Source organism: Diplotaxodon limnothrissa, linkage group LG22 (genome assembly GCF_057381915.1).
Source record: "Diplotaxodon limnothrissa isolate DT_005_m linkage group LG22, D_limnothrissa_male_GT1.1, whole genome shotgun sequence".
Classification (NCBI taxonomy): Eukaryota; Metazoa; Chordata; class Actinopteri; order Cichliformes; family Cichlidae; genus Diplotaxodon; species Diplotaxodon limnothrissa.
The window spans coordinates 8,187,103-8,212,941 of record NC_140616.1 but is presented as its reverse complement, the minus strand read 5'-3'; the positions used below and the strand labels follow the sequence as shown (position 1 = coordinate 8,212,941).

The following is a 25,839-nucleotide window of genomic DNA, read 5'->3' as shown; positions in this document are numbered from 1 at the left end:
GAAGGTTAGTGGTTCGATTAGTAGTAGTCCCTGGCTCCTCCAATCTGCATGTCAAGTATCCTTGGGCAAGATACTAACCCCAAATTGCTCTCCGATGCATCCGTCGGAGTGTGAATGTGTGTGAATGTAGTTATAAAGCACTCAGTTTAGAGGGAGTGCTTGTGAGAATGGGTGAATGTGGCATGTTGTACAGAGTGCTTTGAGTACTCCGGGAGAGTAGAAAAGCACTATATAAGAATCCATCCATTTACCATTGGTTCTTATACAGCGCTTTCCTACTATACCTGAGTACCGGAGCTTTATACAACATGCCCTTCACTCATTCATTCATTCAGCTATTAATCCAAGCATGTTCGCACACATACAGACTCTGATATTTACTTGGGTTCAGTATCTTGCCGAAGGATATTTGACCTCCATCTACCTCCTAAGCTGCAGGAGGCGGACACATATGTGGTGTGTGTCTCGTTTTAACTGTGGCTTACTACCCACCTTAAATGACAAGTAGCCAGACTTATTGCAATTATTTTAAAGTGGTCTTGGGCAGTAATTCTCCAGACTTTCTGAAGAGCTTTCAAAGTTTATCTTTGTCACTTATCAACAGAGAGCTACAACAGTGAAGATCTACTGGCATCTGTAAAATACGGTGGGGGCTGTCAATGCATGGGGCTTAATTTCAGCTGGTGTTGTTAAGGATCTGCTGAAAAGTACCTTCACATTTTGATCTATCATGCAACACCATCTGGGATGAATCTGATTGGCTTCCTTTTTTGTTTCACTGCCAATGCAGTAAAAGCATCCCTAGACAGTGGAACATTACTGAAGCAGTGTGGGATCATGTTTATGGAGTACATAAAAAAAGCAGCCAAGATCCAAAGAAGAGCTTTGAATGTCCTTCAGGAAGGTTGAAAGGTTCTCATTCTGACAGAGAGAAGGTGAGATCACAGGTGCACAGTGCAAGTGGTTAGAAGAAACACTGAACTCCTAGTATATAAATGAGTTTTTCTCTCTTTTTTTGTTACAGAGCTGCTAAAGTAGAAAATGGGAGACTGGAACTTCCTTGGTGGGGTCTTGGAGGAGGTGCATATCCACTCCACCATGGTTGGCAAGATCTGGCTGACCATCCTGTTCATATTCCGAATGCTGGTCCTGGGCGTCGCCGCAGAAGACGTTTGGAATGACGAGCAGTCCGACTTCATCTGCAACACCGAGCAGCCGGGGTGCCGGAATGTATGCTATGACCAGGCCTTCCCTATTTCCCTCATCCGCTACTGGGTGCTCCAGGTGATATTTGTGTCCTCGCCCTCCCTGGTGTACATGGGTCATGCCATCTACCAGCTGCGGGCTCTGGAGAAGGAACGCCACTGCAAGAAAGTGGCTCTCCGGCGGGAGCTGGAGGCAGTGGATGCAGAGCTGACAGAGGTGAAGAAGAGGATTGAAAAGGAGATGAGGCAGCTGGAGCAGGGGAAGCTCAACAAAGCACCACTGAGGGGCTCTCTGCTGTGCACCTACGTGGCCCACATTGTTACGCGCTCAGTGGTGGAGGTCAGCTTTATGACGGTTCAATACATCCTGTATGGAAACCGCCTGAGCACCATTTACAAGTGCGAGAGGGAGCCGTGTCCTAACGTGGTGGACTGCTTCGTCTCGAGACCAACAGAGAAAACTGTTTTCATGATGTTCATGCAAGCTATCGCCTGCATCTCTCTCTTCCTCAGTCTGCTGGAGATCATGCACCTTGGCTTCAAGAGGATTAAGAAGGGCATTCTGGACTACTACCCACACCTGAAGGATGACCTGGACGATTATTATGTCAGCAAGTCGAAAAAGGACTCAGTGATGCATCAGGTTTGCATGGGAACGACTGTGGGAAACAAGAGTACGATTACCACAGCACCAAGCGGGTACACGTTACTGCTGGAGAAACAGGGCAACGGACCCAACTACCCTCTCCTCAACGCCTCCTCCGCCTTCGTCCCAATTCAAGGGGACCCTGGTGGAAAGCCGGACAGTCAAAAGGAGGGCAAGGAAGGAGTCCCGAGTCCCACGGAGCACAACAACAACTCCAACAATACCAGCAGTGAGACGCGGTCCCCTCCTTCAGACAAACAGGAGCAACGAGAAGATCAATCCCCACCACATCACGAGGACCTGGAGCGTGCAAGATCTGAGTACCCCACCCTGCCTGTTTCAGATGCCTCCTGCAGCACAGCGCTGTCAGGCTTCACGAGGAAGACACGAAGGATCACCCCACCGTGGAACTGCTCCACAGTCGTGGAGGGAAATGGCTCAGACAGCAGAGACTCCTACAACGGGAACAACAGCATGAAGCTACAAAGCGGCGGCGGCCCCAGAGCAAGGATCCTCTCCAAGTCAGACATTAAGAGACAGAGCAGACCCCAGAGCCCGGACTCTGCAGGGGAGCTGAGCTCTATATCTCGACACAGCCGGGAGAGCAATAGTCCCGCCGCCTCCCCACCAAACCGGCGAGTGTCAGCTGCCAGCAGCGCCAGCAGCAGACGAGCCCCGACTGATTTACAGATATGAGGACTGCTTAGAAGAAGCCATTAAAACACGATTACTGCACCTTTTTCACAGTTTAGACTTCTTTAAAAGACAATCACAAAAAGCCTGCAGAGATTATGCTTGTGCCAGACATTCTCCAGTCTTAGAAAGAGCATATGACAAACAAGCAGTCTAACATCTACTCTTCCTTTTAGAGGGATTCATACTAGGATGCACAGCCTTGTTTTCTCAGATTTCCAGGTCAGTTTCAGGCTATCAGAATGAGCTTCAACCCTCAAACAATCAAGCTATAAAGCTATGTTAGCAGCTGACATGACTGAGTGGGGCCTCATGATGTTTGATGATAAGTCGATTTATGAGTTATTCTGAAATGTTTTAATGGTCAAATGAAGGCTGAAGGGTCACACACGCTGAACTGTTTAACTGAAACATGCACCTAGCACTGAATTATTGCTAAACTTAGCTATCACAGATAAGAATGGGTCCTTGTCTCAGAAACCAACTTAAGAAAATGCCGACTTTTATGTTTGTGTGGTGCACTGTGCGCTAAACACATCTGCTCAAATGCTTTATTAACCTTTCATTTTTTCATATTTACAATTAAAATAAAGGCTTGCAGGTAATTCACAGACAGTATAAAAGATGGGCAGGGAACTGTAGCATCCTCAGTGGCTAACAAGCTATCAAGTGGTAAGCCAATGAGCATTTCCTGGATAATCCTTCTTCCTTAGAATATCCATTTACTTCCTGTTTTCCTGTTTTTTGACTTAATGTTTTAATAATATGACCCAAACGGAGTGACTTAACCCATAAACTATTTGAGAAAGTGTTTGCAGAGCTCAGGGCAGAGGGCTGCTTCCCCATTGACTTCTTTGAGACCCAGGTTGTTTTTGAAATCACAGGAATCACCCCCTGGTGGACATTAGTAAGAATGCAGGTTTAAAGCATTGGCTTCACTTTTCAGACCTCGAACCTGCGCCTATGTTTTATACTGTCTGAGAGTTCATAGCAAGTGTTGTTTTCTCTCTTTTGACCTCGACTTAAATAACAGTACTGACTAGGATCATTTACCTCATTAACATAATGCCTTTTATAGATTTCTTTCTTTTCTTTTGACAAGGGGGGATTTTAGTTTGCCTTTTAACTTGTCAGGGGTGAGACTGAGCGGGCCCACTGGCTGGTGGAGACTGATTTTGCACCTCTGCATCATAATTATGATTTCAATCATTTTTATGCAACAAAGGAGTCAACTTGAGTCATCTGTTTTCTTTGTTACGTTTGACATGAAATATCTTCAAGACTTTTCCAGCAGTAAATTTCACTTGCAGCAAAACATGAGTGGTTAGAAAATAACATGCATATAAGCCACAATGATGTTTCCATGACTGTTGCCACACAAGTGAGCCAATTCCTGCCAACAAGTGAGTAAATCTGTAGGATTTACAGAGAATGGTCTGAAAAACAGAAAATACCCAATGAGCAGCTGTTCTCTGGGTAATATTTGTTGACTGGGAGCAGCCAGACTTCCCTGAGATTAAATGACAACAGTAATTGAAATAACAAATCATTACAACAAAGAGCATCTCTGAACGCACCAAAGCTTGAAGCAAATGTGCTACAGCAGCAGAAGACTACATCGCGTGCCGCTCCTGTCCACGAAGAGCAGGAAACTGAAGGTACAGTTCACACTTACTCACCAAAATCAGACAACTGAATACGGGAACAAACCTGCCTGGTCTGATAAGTAAAAATTACTGCAATGCCATTTGGATGGTAGGGTTAGAATTTGGTGTAGAAAAACAGAAAAGGATGGATCCAACATGCCTCAAGTCATGGTTCAGACTGGGAGTGGTGGTGTAGATCACAGTGTGATTTTCTTGCCACACTTTAGGCCTGTTATTAGCAAGTATATGTACCTAAGAAATAACCAGAGTGCACACATGTTCTGGTAACTACTTCCTGCAGGATCCTTTGTAGCCAGACACTTCAGTCAGTCGCAGCATCTGAATTCATCCATGATGAAGCTTTAATAACAAATGAAGAATTTCCATCAGCAAAATCAAGGACCTTCAGGACAGAGAAAGGCTGATGCTGAAATGTCATTTTTAATTTAGAAAGCTTCTTGTTATACAAAAAAAAAAAAAAAAAAAAAATAACAGTGATTTTGCATTCACTGTACATCCATTGTTTAATAAACATTTACATACAAACAAGGCTTTAGTAACATTTTTCTTTTTATTCCTCCACAAAAGCAAAGAAAACCTCTACTCTGCTGCTTCCCCATCAGGCGATGGTTCATACTGCATCAGCTGGAAGATGAGGAGGAAAACGAGAAGGTTAAAGGTCACAGAATCCAGACCAAATATAGACATGTGATTATCTGTAAACGCTCACCCTGCTCCTCAGCTCTTTGTTCTCCTCCATGAGCTCGCTGCACTTCTGTTGTAGGTCAGCCAGCTCCGTACGAAGAGCCTCTGTGTCTGCTGGCTCTGGACCAGCTGCCCCGAGATGAAGCTTTATGAAACTGTTGCCATGGTTAAGGTTAACGAGTGCATGGACATTTTACCCATCAATACTATCTAATTTTATTAGAGCAGAACAAGGTCCAACTCGGTTCTGCATGTTAATTCAGGAGAATGATGATCCAGTTTGTAGGTTGGAGAGACTGGTGCAGGAGAATGACTCCTTAGCTTAAGAACTGTTGGCCTGTGACAGACTCACCCACTGCAAGTATCCTGCAGTATTTAAACATGTGAAGAACACAGAATAAATCAAACCCCATGAACAGATTACAAAAAACCCCTTAGATTTTAAATCTGCTGCCATAAAAAGAAACTGGCTTTTCCACAATAAAACAGCCGAGTGATTACCGTAATTGTCGGGCTATAAGCCGCTACTTTTTGCACAAGCTTTGAACCCTGCGGCTTTTAGTCAGGTGCGGCTTTTCTATGGATTGTCCATGATTTTTGTCATATCGTAAGACGATTTGTTTTGTTTGTTCCGCTGTTGTACGGCACTACGTTGCCTGGCGGAAGGATCGGAGTTCAAGAGTGGTATGTTAGTCACATGTCCATCCGCCAGGCAACGTAGTGCCGTACAAAGTAGCGCGAAAAACAAACTTCAAAGTAGCACTACGCGTTCAGCTGGAGGCAAAAAGCAAGTTATGCCCAACTCCACCACTGGATTCTGACAGCGTGGGAAAGTGTGAAAACATCCACGATCACCAACGGATTTCGAAGGGCTGGACTGCTGCCTGATGGAGAGGAGGCTCTTCAGAAGGTGTTCGACTCTGACACTGACAATGAGGATTTCTTTGGTTTTGAAAGTGACAACGAAAGAAAGGAGCTGAGAGTGGATGATGAAGCCACCCTGAGCCTGTTCGTTTCCGACACTGGAGGAGAGGACTTTGGTGGTTTTAGTGCGCAGGAAGAAGAGAAAGATGGTGAATGACTGACTTTTCTTCTTGTTAAAGCCGTGTCACTGCACCTGAGCCTAAAAGGTAGTCTGAATCTATTTTTCTGGTGTGCTGTAGGTTATTGTTATGTACTACATTTGTTACTCATTTATGAAGCACAGTACATGTTTTGTACTTGTAATTACCACTACTTGTACACATACCCTAAAAGGTTATGCAAATATGTACCCATAACTTGTTTTTCAAAATATTAATAAAAGTGGTGTGTCTCCAAACAGCCATCTCTTTCCTGACAATTCGATTTGTGCATATTCTCTTACATATGATAAGTCAACATTGAAACACCTGCGGCTTTTAGTCAGGTGCGGCTAATGTATGTACAAAACAGGATTTTCCCCTGCTTTTAGCTTGTGCGGCTAATATTCAGGTGCGCTCTGTAGTCCGGGAAATACGGTATTTGGTCTAGCCTACATCCTTGCAGTATACCGAGATGCACAGAACATCAACATATTGATGAATTTTGATGCAGTTGATTTCCCCTTTCTACATAGCTGAAGAATTGGAGATGTTAAGATTTTTATTGTGAATTAAAACTCAAAGTCTTAAAGGCTGCCATTCATCTCTAAATGGACCAGGAGTCACCTCATTGCCCATCTGAAGGTTTCAGGGGACAACGGTGCATTTAAATAATCGATTTGACTGCAATCGTAACATTTTAAGACTGATAATACCATAAATAAAAAATAATAAACTATTTTATTTTAAATGCAGTGGTTTAAGCTCTAAACCTGTTTATACTGAGTGACATTTTGTGAAAAAGTATTGCCAACTTCCAGATCTTATTTTTACATATTTGCTGCATTTAAATATTCCACATGATCAAACAAATATTGGACAAAAATAACCTGACTGTCCACTTCCTAATGACTCAAATAATAATGAAAGTTTTGGAAGGCTTTATCTAGTCAAAGTTTGGACTTAAACTGGCTAATCGAGCTAATAAACAATAAACATAACAATAAAAAAATAAAGTGTGGCTGAAGTAAACCAGTTTTGCAAAGAAGAGCGAGCCAAAATTCCTCCATAGTGATGTGAAAGACTTGTTACTAGTTATACCAAAGAGTTGCAGTTCTTGCTGGTGGCAAAACCAGTTATTAGGTTTAGGGGGAATCACTTTTTCCACATAAGGCCTGGTAATTCTGGATAACTTTTTCCCCTCAATAAATGAAATAATAATTTAAAACCTGCATTTCCAATATTAAAACCCAGTAGATCTGAAACATACAAGTGTGACATATCTTTTTTGCTTTGAAGATAGAGCCACATCAGAAACTAATTGTTACCACCTGAGGTTGTAGTAAGGCTGCAAAAATGAGAAAAGGATACTCCAGTGCATTGTTAGGTTTCTCAGGCTCCTCATAAAGAGCAACTAAAACTGCAAGAAAGAGGGGGAGCACGGATATCAGTAAAAACAAATTAAAAGACTGTTTCACAGAATGCATTATCGTTAATGTCACCAGGCTGAACGGGGGGGGGGGGGGTCCATTTACCGCTTGTTAAGGTGTCGAGGACTCCAGATTTTTCGAGGTACCTTCTAAATTGCTCCCGCTTCGACTCAGAGGCCTGAAAAAGACAAATAGTTGGATGACACACAAGTTGGGAGCCCATTCATACACCGACATAAAGAGCGCTATAAAAACTGTTTTCAGCCCATGGTGCCTTCACTGCCTTCCACCGTGTTGGCGAGCAGGGGTCACGTTGTTATGACGCTAGCTAGCTAGTTTTACAAACTTTAAATGTACCACGTAAAACATAACAGCTACAGAAAGTAAGGCCAAAAATACTTACTCTATATTGAGCCATGACTTCAATAATAGCCGTGTAACTCCGGGTCGTCTACAATGTGCGAAACGGAAAATAACTCGGGACTAGCTGCAGCTGTTTGAATGCTACGCAGGAGGTGACTCTGTTGCCATAACAACACATCAAATCATGCGGAAATGAAGTTCTTCCGATAAACAATCAGCTTGTAAAAGGAGAAGAAAGACTACAGAGTAGCTGTTAAAATAAGATACATTTAAACAATAAGGAAACGTAAGTTGTTCCGTTTGCGAGTAAACAACTGAAACGCCTCAGACATCGAAACGAGACGATGAAGCTGTGTTGCCAGATTTGCGTCACGGGCATGCAGAACCTACCTACCATATTATGATTTTTCGTCAGTTAAGCAACAACCCATTATAATTGGGAAATAAAGCAAGCCGAATTTTGTGTTAGGAGCTCCTGTTTGCCATGTACTACTGGGTGCTCTAAAATCGAGTAATGGATTGCTCTGATACCGAAGGTATCGTAAAAATGTCATAATTCACTGTCGAAGTCTTTTTTCCCGGGTTTCTACACTGGCATATTCACGGTGCTCTTGAGAGATATTGTCACCCTCAGGAAGAAAAAGTCAAATTAAACTAACAAATAAATACGTGCAACTTCTCTGCTTTTTTGTGTGTAATTTAGTGTCTATATTTAAATGGCTTGGCCTCGCTGCTGCCACCCCTATCTGGCAACACAGAAAGGCGAACGCAAGCCTTCACGGAAGCGCGCTACCAGCGCAACGTCCGATTTATAAAACATATGAGCTGCAGTCATTGGATAGTCTAAAACTAGGCGTGGTTTATCCATCGATCGGCCCCTTCCCGGGGCTCACATGACTTGGGTGTAAAAACATCAGCACGGAAAGGAGTTTCTATTGTTTCGCCGGCTTCAAGATGACAAGTGTCAAGTGTTAAGCCTCCTGTGCTTCTACCTCCAATAAACCCTATGGAATAAGAGTTTATAATAACAAGGTAAGCTGATATAACAAGGTAAGCTGCTTTTGATCGATATCCGGTTAATCAGTGACACATTGTAGCTGAGCTGTTAACAAACATTTCCTGGCTAGGGCATTTAACAGCTAGTTCTAGCTTTAATTGGAAACGTTTAAGTATATTAACACTTATTTAATGTGTCTGAATGTTGATATAGAGTTACAGTTACGTTATTTAGACATATTACACCATGCTGTGGTGTGTCTCAGTGTGGGAAAGATGAGTTGATTTAGCTCCGTTTCCTAAAATATTTAATGATATTCATGTTACATCTACTGAAGGATGAACAGATGCTGTTTCTAAATATTATTTAGTTGGATTTATATTGAGTTATATATAAATAAAATAAAAAAACTCGTTAAAACGACAACAAGTTCTGTAGTAGGCGGTCCCCAAAAGTTTATGTAAATGCTTTAAGAGGTTTTATCTTTCTCTACCAGTGCTGATAATAAGACTTATTCAGCATCACGTTGGACTACACAGTCCATCACACAATAACATAAAAACAAACTTAAACTTCCAGTTATGGATGGGAAGCTGGTGGAATATAATCTGCCAAACCTCGAAGCTGTGTGGATTTACATAAAGTTATGCATATGAACATTTGAGATCTGGTTATCCGTCTTTACCTTTTCAAACCCAGTTCCCTCCAAACTAAGCAGCAGAAAAAGTCAGTGTAATAATATGTTTACTATTCCTGAAGAGGTGACATGTGCTCTGAGGATCATGATAGACTCTCACACACACACATTTGCACACACGCTCACTCGGAGTGCACGAATCACATGGTAAAGGCAATAATCTAAGTTTTGTCATACAAAACTCTTAAATGGATTAACAGAATACACATTGTGGGAGCCATCTGAGGATAACTGATAATAATCAGATTAAAGTACCTGTTTAAAGGTCATATTAATTGTGGATATTTTCTAATATTCTTATCCTGATTGGGCTCACTTTCTCTCAGGGTTATTTTTTTATTTTGTTTTAGTTCTTTTTCTGTGTGTGTGGTAACCATAAGTTTGAAAATACAAATCTGGAAAGTTCACGGTGCATTACAACAAAAAGGTGAGCCTATAAAAAAGTACAGACTTTAAGTGTCATTACTCAGTGAGAGTCTCAGGTGTTTTTCCACACAGCTGGCTATTCAAGTTCGCATACTTCTCAGAGTGACATGGCAAATTTAAAGTAAATCAAAGAGGAAAAAACTTCTTACATTTAAAAAATATTAAACTCTTTGCAGATTTAATGACTGATTATTTGCATAAATTATTGTTATTAAAGAAACATGTCAGGCTGTAGCTGGATGCAAAGTGGAAGTGGAAAACAGGGGGGGCAAAGATTAATCCAAAAACACCCACAAGGTGCTGGGGAAACACAGGAGGACGAGGAAATCACAGCACACATGACAGCAAACGCCAGAGCAAAACAGAAGAGAAAACCTGACACTATCAAAGTAAAACAGGAAACAACTGAAAGGCAGAAACAAAGCAGAGAGATGAGCAGACTCACACTGGATGTAGAGACAGTGGAAACAATGTGAGAGACTAAAATAAAACTGAAATAGAACCCAAAAAGTAATGACATTTCACCAGGACGTTCACAAAAAATGGGAACAGGATGCTCAAAGTCAAATGACCATGACATCAGAACCAAAACTGTAGGCAACAATAAATACTTTTTATTTTTTCACTGTACCTTTTTGCACCATAAACTGTAGATCTATTTTCAAAACACTGAGGGGATGACCTCAAGTTAAGGACAAATTAATGGCGATGTCTCCCTTTTTTTTTTACCCAAAAAGTGGATAATCAAAAAACAACCTGGAGAAAGTAACCACTGATGGAAAACCTCTCACAAAGTTATACTCTGTTTAAGTCCAGTCCAGCGTCTTTGAAGCTTTGAAATCTAGGACATGTTCATCTGAGTCACAGTTTGGGACTAAAACACACAGACTGACTGACCAGGTGAACTCCTAATCATCTCAGCCAAGTGTGCCAGACAGCAGCTGTGGTTCAAAGGCTTATTCACAGTGATTACAAGCGTTCATTGATGAGATAAGAGAGGCCACTGTCATGACACCAAGTTTCACTTCTTATGTGAGAACATCTTGACCTCTTTGTCTTATAAAACTCTGTAGTTAGCTTAACTACAGGGTTTCGATTGGGTCGTGTGGATGTTTAAACACATTTAAAGTTCAGTCTCATGTGTCTAAAGGCTGCTGGATGAGCATCAGAGTCACAAAATATATGAACTTGACCTACTGAGATGCAGAGATGATTAACTAAACTCATAATAAATGGCTCTTATTGCAGTCTACCAGACTTTCACTCTTCTACTCTGGATATTAAAAGTTTTAAGAAATCCCCCACCAAAACTCCAACAGTCTAAAATTCAAGTAAATTAAGATTTACTATGATGTGTCACATAAATAATTAAAGTCATGATATTTAGGAAGCCGTTCCCCAGAAAGAGGATGTGAGGAAGTAACAGGAATTGTTTTGGAGTTTCACTGATAGAGATAAACTTTTATTTGTAACAAAAACAGTGAGAAGGAAAACAGCTAAATCTGTGTGTTGGTCAAAAGAAAGAAAAGCAAATGCTTCATCTGTTGATCGGCTAATTGGCACAGCTCCACAATCTTCTGCAGTTTTCCTCTTATTTTGAAACGTTTTCATCATTTGTCCCGATTTTATATTTTACCTCTTCATTATGTCTTTAAACTTAACAGACAGAAACAAAATGACTTCGAAAGAGATGACGGTTTTATAAAAACGTCATCTTTTCTGCAGAGCCTTTTAAAAACTTGCTGTAAGGAGCAGGATCGAAATGCAGGAACTAAGCAGGAACTAAAAGTCACTTCAGGTCATCTTCTCTCATAACAAACATACACCAGCAAATAGATTTACCTTACCACAAAGTCAACTGTCAGTGTTTTCCATTCTGCTTTAGATCTAATCTTTATAGTCTCATTTTGCAGCTTTTCTGTGTTGTATTATCCACGATGATCCACATTTATTTCATGTTTATTTCATGTTTATTTCAGACAGACTGAACATTGATTATTATTAAAATTATTATATTTATCCATGGGTCCGGATTTTTCCAGCGCATTTGAAGGATTCTTGATTAGATTGGCATCGTTAAAGTTCTTCAGCAGTTTTTGCAGCGTTGAATTATGAATTTTCCTTTCCCGTCCAACACGGTGTTTGGAACAATATTGCAATGTCAAAGAAACCTCTGCATCTGTATTTCCCAGCAGAATATTATTGTATTTAAAAACTGTCGATCTATCACTTCAACCTATTGGTGTTTTTAATGTTTTGGCTAATAGCTGTTGTGTTAATTTTCAGACATACACTGACTTTGGTAACCACGATTTAATGAAATCAATCAAACTTTATTTGTGGTTCAATTCAAAGTGCGTTACCGATGATGGACCAGCTGATAATTTAATAATATTTGTTTTGTAAAAGAGGAAGCTACAGAGAAATTAAATACAATTATAAAGAAATAAAAACAACATTTAAAAGGGTGTATAAGCACAATCGGAAGATTTAGGAAAAAAATGAAATACAATAAGAAAAATGAATTTGGAAAAAAATAAACAAATAAAATTTAACATAAATATAAAATTAAATAGATATTTAAAATTTTTTAAAAAACTTATGAACAATTTGAAAATAATTAAGGAACAAATATAAAATGATATATTATATTACATTAGAATAACTCCCTCCATTACATCCAACTAATATCAATTAAAGATAATTGATATTAATTATTAATTGTCTCTCTTAATATGTCTGTATTTTCTAACTCTTAATCTGATCTTTGGTCACACAAAACCTGTTTAAAACCACGTTTGTACCTGTGAAAACAGATGTGTGTCAGCCTGAGGTTGTGGGTTGTGTTCTCAGTTCCCAAAAAGCTTAAATTTATAACAAAGAGCAGCTGAAATAACAGCAACAATAACTGCTGTGTTAGTGTGAACGCTCTCTGAGCTTCATCGTCAGCATCATCATCTCCATCAGAGCCAATTCGGGCATCAGTAACTTAATGAGTTCAGACATGTGGAAGTATTTTGGAAGTGGAAGAGCCACTCTGTGTGTGTTTGTGTGTGTGTGTGCGAGCGTGTGTGGGTCAGCATGTTACAGTGTCCAAACCTGCTGCCTGTCAGCACGCCATGGCATTTGTCATGTGTTTGTCCCACATCCTCTTTGTTGTGGTTTAATAAGTTGATCTTGCCTTTGCAGACGTCCCGGGCACCATGGTTCACTGACATCGACACAGACTGAATATTTTCCTGGATCCAGCCGCCTGCCATGCCGCCACCCGATGGCTGCTCCATCAACTCAGCCGCTTCCGATGAGAGTGAGGACACCGAACCTCTCATCGGGAGTGATGAAAGTGAGGAAAACATTTTTTTACATGTTAATCTTTACCAGAAATATTGAATCTGCTTTGAAAAAATAAGCTGAACATGCAGCAGGTTGAGCTTTTGGTATCACTGAAGTGTTTGGATCTAATTTTGAACATGACTACAAAAGTGAAGCTGTTACTTTTGTTGTTTTGTAGCGATGGTTTTCAGTTCTTCAGTGCACACATCAGCATTAAAGATCACCTGTCATATAAGACCTCAATGAGGCAGCAGACATGGAATCACATGCCGCTGTAAAGATATAAACGATCTTGGTGATGCTTAGAGGCCAGGTTTTTTGGCTTGTTACGGGAAAAATCTGCAATGTTTAAAGAGAAATGTTTGTTATAAGGTCAAGAAAATTATTTATCTATTCAGCTTATTTACAAAGCCTTCAAAGTTTACCCAAAATGCTCTTTGTGGATTTTTTTGTTATGTTTTTTTCTCCAGTGAATGATCAAAAAACAGAAACTCCAGGGTACTAGTACTAATGACTGGAAGCAATATCATGCTTTCACATTGTGGTGTGAGTATGGAAGCAGCTCTTCTAGGGCGGTATCTGAAAGTAGTGCCTGTATATGAAGCGGCTCAAACGTGCGTGGGAAAATTACCTAAAAGAGGAGATCTGCCAAATTTAAGGCTCTTAAAAAAATACACTATTTATTTCTCTGTGTGATCAGTTCCTCCTCGGTGCTGCTCGGCCCGCTTCAACCTCGCCTTCCTGATGTTCCTCGGCTTCACTGTGGTCTACGGTCTCCGTGTCAACCTCAGCGTCGCCATGGTAGCCATGGTGAACAGCACCGACCCAGATCCAGACGGAAACCACTCCGTCACCAACGCCTGTCCACCACCATCAGGACGCGAGAACACTAGCAATAATTTCCAGCAGCCTGCCGGGGTAACGCTGCTCGAGCATTGAAAGAGCCGCCATCAAGATCTCTCCTCACGCTTTATTTTCTGTGACGCCTCCTCTCTGTGTCCTCTTGCCCCAGGTCCCTCACTACAACTGGGACTCTGAGACTCAGGGCTGGCTGCTCGGGGCTTTCTTCTTCGGCTACCTGTGCACGCAGATCCCAGGCGGTTACCTGGCCGGTCACTACGGGGGGAAGTTTTTCCTGGGTTTGGGTGTGCTGGGCACGGCTGCCCTCACTCTGCTCACCCCTCTCGCTGCCAAATGGGGGTCGTACTGGCTGTTTGGACTGCGAGCTCTGGAGGGCTTCGGAGAGGTACGACAGGGGGGAGACCAGACATGTTTTTCTTTATTTCTTTGACAGGTTCGTTTAAGCTCTGAACACCCATCTGTGGTAACTGTATTTATACTAAGATGGATTGATTAAATAAATAAATTATTACTTGAACAAAAATCTTTGAAAGGTAAGAAAATAATAGGAAAACTCAAGATCTCAGAGAATAAAAATCCAAATTAGGGGTTTAATAAGTTGTGGTATGAGGAGTCCTGCGTCTGCTCCTATCGGTGATACAGGCCTCGCTCTGCCAGCGTGATCAGCTGTGAATGACTGCCAAAAATGTAATGAGAAGAAAAACCATTGGTACACTTTTTGGTTTAACCTTTTTACACCTACATCAAGAATGACTCCAGGTGCTTGTAGTTGCCAACGTAAAAAGCTTCTATAACAGTGGTCAGATTATTTTCTTTACATTGTCTCTGTGTGCATCTCTAGGGTGTGACGTACCCGGCTATGATGGCGATATGGGCTAGGTGGGCTCCTCCTCTGGAGCGCTCTCGCCTGATAGCCATGTCGGCATCTGGGGGCAGCTTTGGCGCCTTTGTGGCCCTGCCGCTCACTGGCTACATCTGCCAGATGCTGGGCTGGCCCACTGTCTTCTACATCTGTGGTGAGGGGAACACACACTGGTGCCACCACAAGCCATTTTTTTACTACATCTGAACAACAAAAAACTGTTTAGAGCAATTTGTGTATTATTGAGGCTACACAGAAGTCTTGTTTTAATGTACAGTGATGCCAGTCTATCTTTGGTACACACAATTTTACATTTTAGCTTATTCCTCTTTGGTTTATGACAACAGTAACATTACTTTTCCTCTGACTTGGCCTTGAAGACAATCACTGTTTAGCTCTTTGCTTTCACTGCCAAATCTGCTGATTCTTTCAATCATTCACCTCCTCTTCCAGGCGGTGCTGGTTGCCTCTGGGCAGTCTTTTGGTTTATCTTTGTGTCAGATGACCCTCGCAACCATCGCCGAATCAGCAAAGAGGAGCGAGATTACATCATTAAAACCGTGGGACCACAGGTACGAGTGAAACATTAACAGATATTTATTTACATTGATCCTCGTGTGTGTCTCTGTCAGGGAACCCTGTTATAATCTGACCAAGCAAATCCTTCGTATCTTTTATACTCCTTATATTTATCTGGAGCTATTTGTGTAAATCTGTTTTATACATAAAGTTTCAGACTCCATGCGACTGTTGTTTTTGTTTGTTTTGTTGGTCCTCATCTGCTTTTTTATTATTTTGTGCTCTATATAGGGTCCTTGCTTTGAGAAGCACTGCTCTGTGACCCCGTATAAGGAAACTCCTGCAGATTCACAGGCAACACATGACCTCAGTCCTGCCTTTTAGTTGTTAGATTAACTGGGCATCTTTAGTAAATACCAACAGCAGTTTTTTTTTTAACCCCAAAAAGAGATTTGAAAACATTTGCAAATGTTTTTTGTGGTAGTGTATATACAAATGACATTGCTTTCCGTTGCTGTTCAAAATTGTCCCTCACCTGCTCCTATGTTGTGTATTCTTTTCTACCTGCAGTGAAGAGTGACTCATCACTTCCTTTAACTGACTTCCTGTTTCCATTTCTCTTACTGCTCTGCCTTTTCTTACTCTCTCTTCCCCGCAGCTGACCTTTTGTCTCAGTTGGTTTTACATCCAAATATATTTTCGATCCAAATATATTATAGTTTGATCTTCTTCAATAGGTTTCGTTTCAGTTTAGATTTTATTGTTTGAAAAGGTTTCGGAGGAGGGGGAGGGGGAATCGCACTGATGGACAAGTATTGTGGTAAACTTGGTTTTAAGGGCTTAACAAGTTCAGATTTGGTTTTAAAGTACAAACAACTGCAGACAAACCGTCACATAGACATTCAGGTGTTGGTGAAAAATAAATCCCTCTCAGCTCAGTTTGACCAAACTAATAAATATAGATTAAACTAATAAAGATTGAAATCAAAGACATTTTCTGCATATTTTTATGCTGTTTTGTACAGTTTTTGAGGGGGTGGTTTGGTTTTTTACCCCTCAGCCATAAAAGGCTCATGGAGTATGGTCATCATTGTCCACGGACAGGTGACGTGGACACCCAAGTCTCCATGGGTGTATCTGCTAAGAATGTAGACCTCAAGGTTTGAGGTCAGAGGTCAGGTTTTCTGAAAATCGTCTGAGTGTGATAATTCTAGAAGGAAGTCACCTAGGATTTTGAAATTGATGACATAAGTCTATCTACTAGGAGGCTGAGGGGGACCACTATCTGTCACCAGTATGTCACTAGTTGTTTTTTTTTTACCTATAATAACTTAAAACAGAAAATCCTTCTTAACCCTACAGATGTTCTGTCTATGATTATGTTTTTATTGCTGCAGAGTAGAATCCAGCATTAGTTATTTTGGCAGATGATAAATGAAAATTGAAAAAGTAAGCAGAAACACTCTTCAGGCATGTTATGAGTGTTGATGTTGCATGGTTTGTCCACCAGAAGACACCCATTTGCAACAATGGGAACATCATAAATGCAGCCAGCTGATCCAACCTGAGCGTAAACAAGTAAATAAACTTCTGCTCAAACTTCGGGTAAATCTGTTTGTGTTTCATATGTCTGAAATGAAAAAGTATTGGCTGACATACTGGCTTTTAAATCGTCAAATATCTGCATCAGTATCGGTCTGAAAAACCCTATATCAGTCAGATTCTACTGCAAAGTTCTTAAATTGTATTATTTCAGTACATTGTTATGATTTTTCTCTAACCTGAACCGATGCTTCAGGGTACAGGTCATGGCTGGTCCTTGCCTTTGCTGCACATGGCGCTGTCTGTCCAACTGTGGGCCATCATCGTCACCCAGATGTGCTCGAACTGGGCCTACTACACCCTGCTCACATCCCTGCCCACCTACATGGACGTCATCCTGCATTTCGACCTGCAGTCGGTGAGATTTCCCTTCACTTGTTTCATGTTTACCGAAGCGCTTCAGATGTTTGAGATCAGAGTAGAGACACATGAGACTCACCCAAGTAAAACTTGGATGTGAAATTTCAGTTTTAATGTTATGATACAAGGACTTTGTTCTATCTTTGACCTCTGCTTCTTTTTTCTCTTAATTGTAAAAAAAAAAAGTAAAAAATAGAAGAATTGAAACACTGTTGGATAGTAAACGTGTAGCTTTATCCAAAAATGTGGAGATGTCAGAGAGGAAATCAAGTGAAAGTCCCAAAATCTGAAACTACAGCATCAGCTCTACACTTTCCTGATGTCAGTGTTTTATATTTCTGTATTTTTGTGTTGGGACAAAGTCTGAACATCTGTCTGTGTGTCTGTATCAGAACGGCTTCCTGTCCTCTCTGCCGTACCTGGGCAGCTGGTTGATGGCGTGGCTGTCTGGAGTCATGGCGGACGCCCTCATCGAGCGGCGAGTGTTCAGCGTCACTGTCGTTCGCAAAATCTTCACGTTTGTAGGTAAATAAAACTTGAGTGCTCATTTCATCTGTGTGCAGGCTTACATACATATAGGTGTTTGCATACTCAGAAGGTAAAGCAGGAAGTTAGTCTCTCAGGTTAAAGTCTTGACTTTTAAGAGAGTGTTACATCCACTTGTAAAGAATTGTGTGAATTTTCTGGCCCCGCCTGGTTAGAAAGGAGTCAGGATTCCTGCGCTGCTGGTTTAACCTTGATATGAAAACACTGTCACAAAAGGTTGTCCTCTGTCTTCATGCTGGATTCCTGCTATGATGACTCATGAAATCCTCCTAGAATGTAGGATGCAGCTGAATTCACAAAGAGCAGAAAGCCTTAGAGTCAGCAGCAGCAGTCAGCTGATTTGGGAGTTATTTTGAGACTAATAAGTTTGCTGGATCTTAGTGTTCCTCTGCCAGCAAAATCCCACTTTAAGCCAAGGCATTGGAATTACAAACATCCAGAAAGAATGAGAAACACGGCACAAACTAAACTCGGCTCATTTGCAACACTTCGACAAATATTTTACTACAGAGATCATTTTATGTGATTCGTCTCTGGGTCCCTCCCCGAGATGAAAAACTGTGTTCATCAAAGCTTCGTCTGCAGTTTTTACATGTGACACAGGAACAGTTGCTGTTCAACACAAACAAATGCAGATTAAAGTTTGAGTGACTTAATGAAGCAACGCTGCCCCCGTGTGGTTTAGTTTGCATTTGTTGTTGTGAAGCGATAGTATGAGGCCTGCAGGACTCCAGGTGACTGTGATTATAATGTACTTGTTTTTTAATGCGTGTGTGTATGCTGTGGTTTTACTGGTCTGGGATGAATGTGGCCCATGCACTGAAGTGAATTTCCTCCCAGTAAAACCAACACTTCACTCAGAATTTGGACATGAGTAGATCAGATTCTCCCATATAGAGAGAAACTGACCCGGTGCTGTTTTATTTTTTTCCTGTTCCAACGGCTGTCTCTTCTCTCCGCAGGTCTGTTTCTGCCCTCGGTTTTCCTCGTGGCTGTGGTTTACGCCGGCTGCGACCACATCCTCATCGTCACCTTCCTCACACTGTCAATGACAACGGGAGGGTTCAGTGCCGCCGGAGTCTTCATCAACCAGATAGACATCGCTCCTCGGTGGGTGTCGTCGTCCAAACAGCTGATTAAGTTTTTACTGCTTAACAGTTTAAACCCCGAAAACGTGAAACACATAAAAGCTGCAAATCACTTAAGTGAACTATACATTGATAATCGGAGTCCACAGATCTAATGAAGACTTGGATAAATGAAACTGACAAACAGGTACTTTGTTTCCTGCTCCTGCAGGTATGCAGGATTCCTGCTGGGAATCACCAACACCTTCGGGACTATCCCGGGGGTCGTGGCGCCGATCGTAACGGGATACTTTACTGAAGATGTGAGTATAAAGGCTAAATTCATCATCTCACCAGAGCACAAAGTCTTCTTAAGTAGGGTTAAGCTATTTTGTGTCTTCCTAACGTGAGGAAACCTTTCATAGCAGAAGCTGATATGCCAAAGTAAAAAAAATAAAACCCAACCCTAACCTGTTTTGACCTGTGCCCTGAACTACAAAGCGAGGTCACTATACGGAGGACTTATTTATGCTATCTGGATTCATTTATCCTAACTATGGCAATCAGGATAAACAAAGGTGGTTATCATCTCGCTAAACCCAGGGTTTATCAACCTAGCTATGAAAAAATTCACATTAAAGGGTTGACGTTGGCGGCATCTGACCAATCACAAACATGGACAGTGATAATTTTACAAATAAGGATAAAACTTTATTACAGAACATGAATGAGTTAAACATGTAAAACAGACTTGCATCACTAAAACGGATGCAGACATATCAGCAAAGTATTAAAAGTACAATATGAATCTCTGTGCAATACTGTATTAATAAAGTTCAGGGAAAGCTGGCAAAAATGCAGACTCTGTGAGGTAACATATCGAGCAGTATCACAGCTCTTTCTCAGACTGTTAACACCTGGTGGTGTAAACGTTCTGAGAGCAGTGAGTAAATACAAAAGCATAGACTTCTTACAAATTAATATAAAGTCCAAATTTACAAATAGTTGCCCTTTTTATCTATCATATATAATATAAAAAAATAAAATTGTTATGAAGTTTAAAACCAATACACAGAGCTGTTTTCTAAGGACTGGTTGATCTTTTTGTCTCAAACATAACCTGCTCCAGGTCTACAGCATAAAAATCATGTACCTCTGTGTGACTAAAAACCCAGGTTTAATCATGAAGTTATCGAGATAAGTCCATAATCCTGCTTTAGTGCTCTGGTGGATGTTAGGAGGGTTAAAGTCGGGCTGATGTTGCTGGACGTTTGAGTTCTCAGGTTAATGGCTGCAGTGTACGTGTGAAAACAACAGAAATAGGAATGATAATAAAATCATATCTTCATATTTTTATTTCTTCAAGGTGGAAAATACACAGAAGGCATCATAAAATAGTTGAAAGCAGCAATAATTCACTGTCAGATTCACAGTGTTTAACATTCATCGTCCTCTCCTCTGGTTGGCAGCGCACTCTGGCCGGCTGGGCAAAAGTCTTCTGGGTTGCCGCTGGGATCAACGCGGGCGGTGCCGTCATTTACACGTTTCTTGGCAGCAGCAAGCTCCAACCATGGGCCCTCACTGAGGAGGAGCGAGCTGAAGCTGAGAGGAAGAGGAACAGGTCCATCTCACATTAAAGCAGAAATATGCATCAGCAGCAGAGCCTTTACTCAGGCTTTAAAGACACATATACGGTTAGCTAGTTTTACACAGTTTTCCGATTTTAGAGGAATGTGTCTGGAGGTTTAATCTGTAAATTCAGGTATAAATGAAGGGACTTCATGCAGTATTCACACTTCATGAACCAATAATGACTTCAGAGCTACAATATGCTCTTCTTGTTTACGAGGTGAGCTGATAGACTTATTTTTACGGTAATTCCAGCAACTATATTACAGCTTATGGAGCATTTAAAATTTCCTGTTAGGCACATTTTTAACCCTTTAAATTCGCTGGGAGGTGAAATTTCAAGGGTTAGAATGTTATCACTACTTTTAAGAAAAGATTAGTTTTGGTGCAGATGACATATTCGAACACGTGCTGCCTTTTAATAATCAGGAAACACGTTTACTCTTGTTGATAAAGTTTTAATCGTTTGTATGTGAGTTTTGTTTAAAATTTTCCGGGTGATTTTGTTTCTTTGCACCTGTTTGATACTTACGACACTTCAGGTGAGACCAAAACATATCACTTTTTTTTAAAGTTATTTTGGTTTTTCTTTTAATTTTACCTTGAACAAGGTACAGTTTGGAACAAAATGCATATTTTGCACAACAGGAGGGTCACTCCACATAAAATATACATATCTGGGGGGAAAAAACCACCATCAGGTGATTTTTCTTTAAAGTAAAATAACTTTTATACATTTAATGAAGCTTTGAATCTTCATGCTGTGAATATTTTCTGGGTTACAGGCCATCAGAGTACACAGGGATGTGTTAAAATTTTGGGCTACTTTTTAAGTCACTTAATTTTTTTTCCCAGCATTTTTTAGCCTTTTTTAACCTACATACAGGATATATCCACATTTTTCAGGATCGGTGTCATGGGTTATATCATAGCTCAATAGGAAACAACAATTTAATATCTTTGATGTAGAGGAACAAGAATGATCACTGGATGTTTGACCTGTTTTCTTATAATTCAATGGAGATATCTGCATTTTGGGTATACTTTCAAGCACCATATGACCATGTTTTACGGGAGGCTGATCTAAACAAATTATATTTCATGAAAGTTCTTATTTTTTCCCACATTTTGATACCAGCATCATCTTCTAGCTCAGATTTCTTCTGTGTTAAAAGAGAGAAACAACGTCTTGCTCTTTGTAGTTGTTTTGACATGCGCAAGTTTGGGTCCTGAAGAATGTTTTTAAAGGTAAAACTGAGAGCTTTGCCTCCAGCTCAGCTCTTTCTTCACCACAACAGTCATGTTCAAAGTCCATCTCACCAATCTGTCAGCCCACCTAACCCTCCACCGTCCCATCACTCATGGATAAAATCCTCCCTCGCCTGGGGACTCCTCTCTCCTCCCACTCAGAGTTAAAGATCCTCCGTTTTCAAGCAGGGAACCACAGCCTCAAACTCTCATCCTGGTTATTTCACCTTTCCTGTTCAGTTTCTGTCAGTTTCCTTTGGGATGAGACTGCTTCAGACAGGAACATCGAGCTGCTGTGAAGCTGCCTTCAGTGCGGCTTCCTCGTCATCTCAAAATTATCCAAATCTTAACCCACCCTGTGTACTTTGGGAGCCTGTAACTCAAAAAATACTCACAGTATTATAATAAAATTTTGCATGGTTTCATTAAAGATATGAAAGTTATTGGACATAAAAATCAGCTGATTTTGAGGGGCTCAGGTGGGAGACACTGACTGATTTTTCATGAAGTGATCCTCTTATTAGTTTGTCGCACAGCTTCGTCTTTGACTGCTTTGTTTGCAGTTTTCTGACCACTTCTACAGACTGTTTATTAGGACCAACAGAAGCACTTTTCAATGACATGAATACTCAGGATGTTTTATTCTGATAAGAGTGCCAAAGACACGTGAAACCTTACATTTTAGATTGGAGTTTCTTCACTTGTTTTTAAGACTTAAAGCACCTTTGGGTGCTAGCATTTGCAGTGTTTGTAATCATATGGGTTTGCTTCAACAGTAAGAAGCTTCCTTTTATAAACTACAGTAATTATTGTTTCTATATGATCTAGGAAATACCATCATGCAGTTTTTCAAAGAGCACTGTGATTGTAAAGATGTGATGATTTATTCACCTCCTCTGTGCTTTAAAAATGTGTGATGTCATGAAAATGTGTGCTTTTATTTTGAAAATAATTTTGTTTTTACTTGGATTACCTGAAAATTAAAGTGAGTGGCATGTAACCCTCGTAATGTCCTCCCATACTCCTTCTGTCCTCTGATTTGACTGTTATGTAAAACATATGGTATAAATTGTCAATCAGTTCTGTGTTACAACTTTAGTCTTCGGTCCAGTGCATTACAACAAAATTTTCTCTTCATTTTGGAATTTAGGGCCTAATTTCCATAAACGTATATATCATATTTTTGAGTGAAATTTAAATAAAACATTGAATTATTTTGACTATTTAAATTATCACAGAGTAGTATATATCAAAATTTAGTGAGGATGCTGTTTTTGAATCATTTGATAATCACACCTGTTGTCCTCTGGGGTCAAAATTTATCGTGTCTGGTTTGATTGTTACGAAAAGAATATAAAGTGGATACGTCATTCAATTCTGTTACACTTCCAATTACAGCTTCATTCAAACACATTAACACAATTTCTTTATTCCATTTGAAGCTCAAGGCCAATAAGACCTCATTCACCATACTGCTTTCAAACATCTTTGATCTTGGATCATTGATGTGTGGGGTCAAACAATGGTCATAACAACAACAATAAAACAGGCAGCACAATGAGGAGGCAGGGGTTCTACATTCAATTCAATTTTGTTTATAAAGCACCAAATCACAACAACAGTCACCTCAAGGCGCTTTATATTGTAAGGTAGACCCTACAATAATACATACAGAGAAAGTATGGTGGCTAATTTTTTTTACCATATTGTGCAAAGATATCACCAGTAAAACAATGCATATATTGTCCTCCAATATAATGAGGAGGAAGAATCAAAGGAGGATCCAGGGTTAGAAGATAAGAAAATATTGCCAATATTTAGACCACATGCTACTTCTTTCTCTGAAGAAGCCCCCACATCTCCCACCTGTAGAAGTGGAAGACGAGTATGAAGTGAAGGAAAGTGATGAAGATGATGATTAGGAAGAATTTACTCCATGGCTTTTAAATCAGAATGAGTTTGTATTACTTTTATTTATCTTACTTCTTACTCAAATCTTCTAATTTTATGATTCTTTTTCTTAACTTTTATCATGTCTCCCTATGTTTTTATTTCTTTTGATTATCTTAATTGTACAGCACCTTGATCAACATTTTCTGTTTTAAATGTGCTATATAAATAAATTTGACTTTGACTTTGAATCTGAAATATGTTCAAGTAGGTTCTCAGGCATCCAGGACATGGTAGTCTAAGGAGATTGGAAAGAAAGTGACAGGGCTTCTTGAAGTTTCTTGAATTTCCAGAATGTGAAACTGAAATAGAAGATACACATCTTTCATTTCAATCATGATGAAGGCAAAAATCAAGCAAGAAGGAAGAGTCAGCTGACACATAGGAATATTTGCAGTAATGTGAAGAAAAACTGATCTGGTCTTCTATCCTTCCCAGTGACAGACGATGCATGACTATCTGTCAATGCACTTTACCCTACCGCCTACTGGTGTTGGCCAGAGGGGCCGATGGCGCGATATGGTAGCCTCGCTTCTGTCAGTCTACCCCAGGGCAGCTGTGGCTACAACCGTACCTGCCTCCACCAGTGTGTGAATGCGAGAGTGAATGAATAGTGGCATTGTAAAGCGCTTTGGGTGCCTTGAAAAGCGCTATATAAATCCAATCCATTATTATCATTATAATGTACCAGTACAGAGGAATAAACATGAGCTTCCTCCTGCCTTTGTTCTCGTGAAAGTTTGCCTTCACTAATACCCATGCCTTGGTGTCAGTCCTACCATGCCAAAACATAGAAAAATGTCAGGTAGTAAGTTGGAAAAAAGTTGAATAAAATTGTTGACCCCAGAGGACAAAAGGAGAAGGGAAATCGGGAGGAAATTACAAGGCTTAAGCACTATATGGTCGAAAATAACATTAGCTTATTTCAATAAAAAACACTCACATATGCAGAACTAGGGTGGCAAAAGATTATTTCAGTGGCACATGGAAACACATGCCAGCATATCTCGGCATGTGCCGGCATGTGCCACTGAAATAATTGTTCAATTTTTTTTTTTCTCCAAATGTCCTGTCTGACACTGTAGCAATCACAATTATTTTCTGAAGGCAAAGAAAAATGCCCAACAAACTTATTTTCCCAAGTAGACCATTACAGCTTTTGCTGTAATGATCCCAGTCCATCCATGTCCTGATGGACTGGTCCACGCTTTGTGTTTATGTCTTTGTGTGAAATCTGTTTACCTGCCATTTGCTGTTTTAGCTGTTTCGTGGTTGTTGAAATGAAAGCTTTAACCTGAGATACTGGCGTTTATATTTAAAAATCTATTCAGGATTTAATGAATTGATACCACGTTATTCAAGCTAAAATCTCTTTTAATCAAAACATTGATTATTTAAACCCATCCCTACTGTGCAGCATACAGTACCAACAACACAACACATGATATGTTCAGAGGCAGCAGCCAACAAAGGCATGGAGGGCCCCAGACATCCAGAGACCCCCAGAGAATGAAGGCCCAAGGATGACCACCGCACGTCATGGATTCTTGATATGATTCCTTGTGACGTCACAAGGAATCATATCGGGATGGTTTCCTGATATGATTCCTGACGTCAATCAGGTTGCCTCCCATTCAGTAGGGGAGAGCGGGGTAAGTTGTCACACTCTTCACACTGACTAACTTTTACTGAGCACCATACATCACAACGTAATAAATGTTTCACCAAATGAAAGACGGAAGTCTCGGGCACATATGATGTATTCATTACATTTTCATATCTTATCTCATTACGGAGTTGTAGACTGTTGAATGGAGAATGTGCACTTGTGACAATTTGCCCCATCGGCAGGTAAGTTGTCACACTAGATTATCTTAAAATATGAACACAAATACTTAATTATGATTATTGATTTTAATTGTTAAATTCAAACCAAAACTGGAAATTTGAACAATTATGCCAAGAGAATTTGGAAAAAAACAATTATTTCAAT

At 40.3% G+C, this 25,839-nt stretch overlaps 3 protein-coding genes across 3 annotated transcripts; 2 read left to right on the top strand and 1 right to left on the bottom strand.

Moving 5' to 3' along the window:
• Positions 1-1,041: 1,041 nt before the first annotated feature.
• On the top strand, positions 1,042-2,547 carry gja9b (gap junction protein alpha 9b). The gene has a single exon (XM_085346627.1). It carries the CDS (start codon positions 1,042-1,044, stop codon positions 2,545-2,547), a length of 1,506 nt encoding a protein of 501 aa, XP_085202753.1.
• Positions 2,548-4,772: 2,225 nt separating this feature from the next.
• Positions 4,773-8,041, bottom strand: mycbp (MYC binding protein). Its single transcript, XM_085347049.1, has 5 exons — positions 7,790-8,041; positions 7,492-7,564; positions 7,328-7,376; positions 4,921-5,050; positions 4,773-4,835 (listed from the first exon to the last, which is right to left on the bottom strand). The coding sequence occupies exons 1-5, from the start codon at positions 7,802-7,804 to the stop codon at positions 4,791-4,793; spliced, it is 312 nt and encodes a 103-aa protein (XP_085203175.1). The 5' UTR covers positions 7,805-8,041; the 3' UTR covers positions 4,773-4,790.
• A 597-nt stretch (positions 8,042-8,638) lies between these two features.
• On the top strand, positions 8,639-22,587 carry LOC146609342 (sialin). The gene is made up of 11 exons (XM_085345828.1): positions 8,639-8,781; positions 13,059-13,212; positions 13,903-14,120; positions 14,215-14,448; positions 14,905-15,079; positions 15,379-15,497; positions 17,243-17,404; positions 17,799-17,931; positions 18,915-19,062; positions 19,252-19,342; positions 20,489-22,587. The coding sequence occupies exons 2-11, from the start codon at positions 13,128-13,130 to the stop codon at positions 20,654-20,656; spliced, it is 1,533 nt and encodes a 510-aa protein (XP_085201954.1). The 5' UTR covers positions 8,639-8,781; positions 13,059-13,127; the 3' UTR covers positions 20,657-22,587.
• The last annotated feature ends 3,252 nt before the right edge of the window (positions 22,588-25,839 follow it).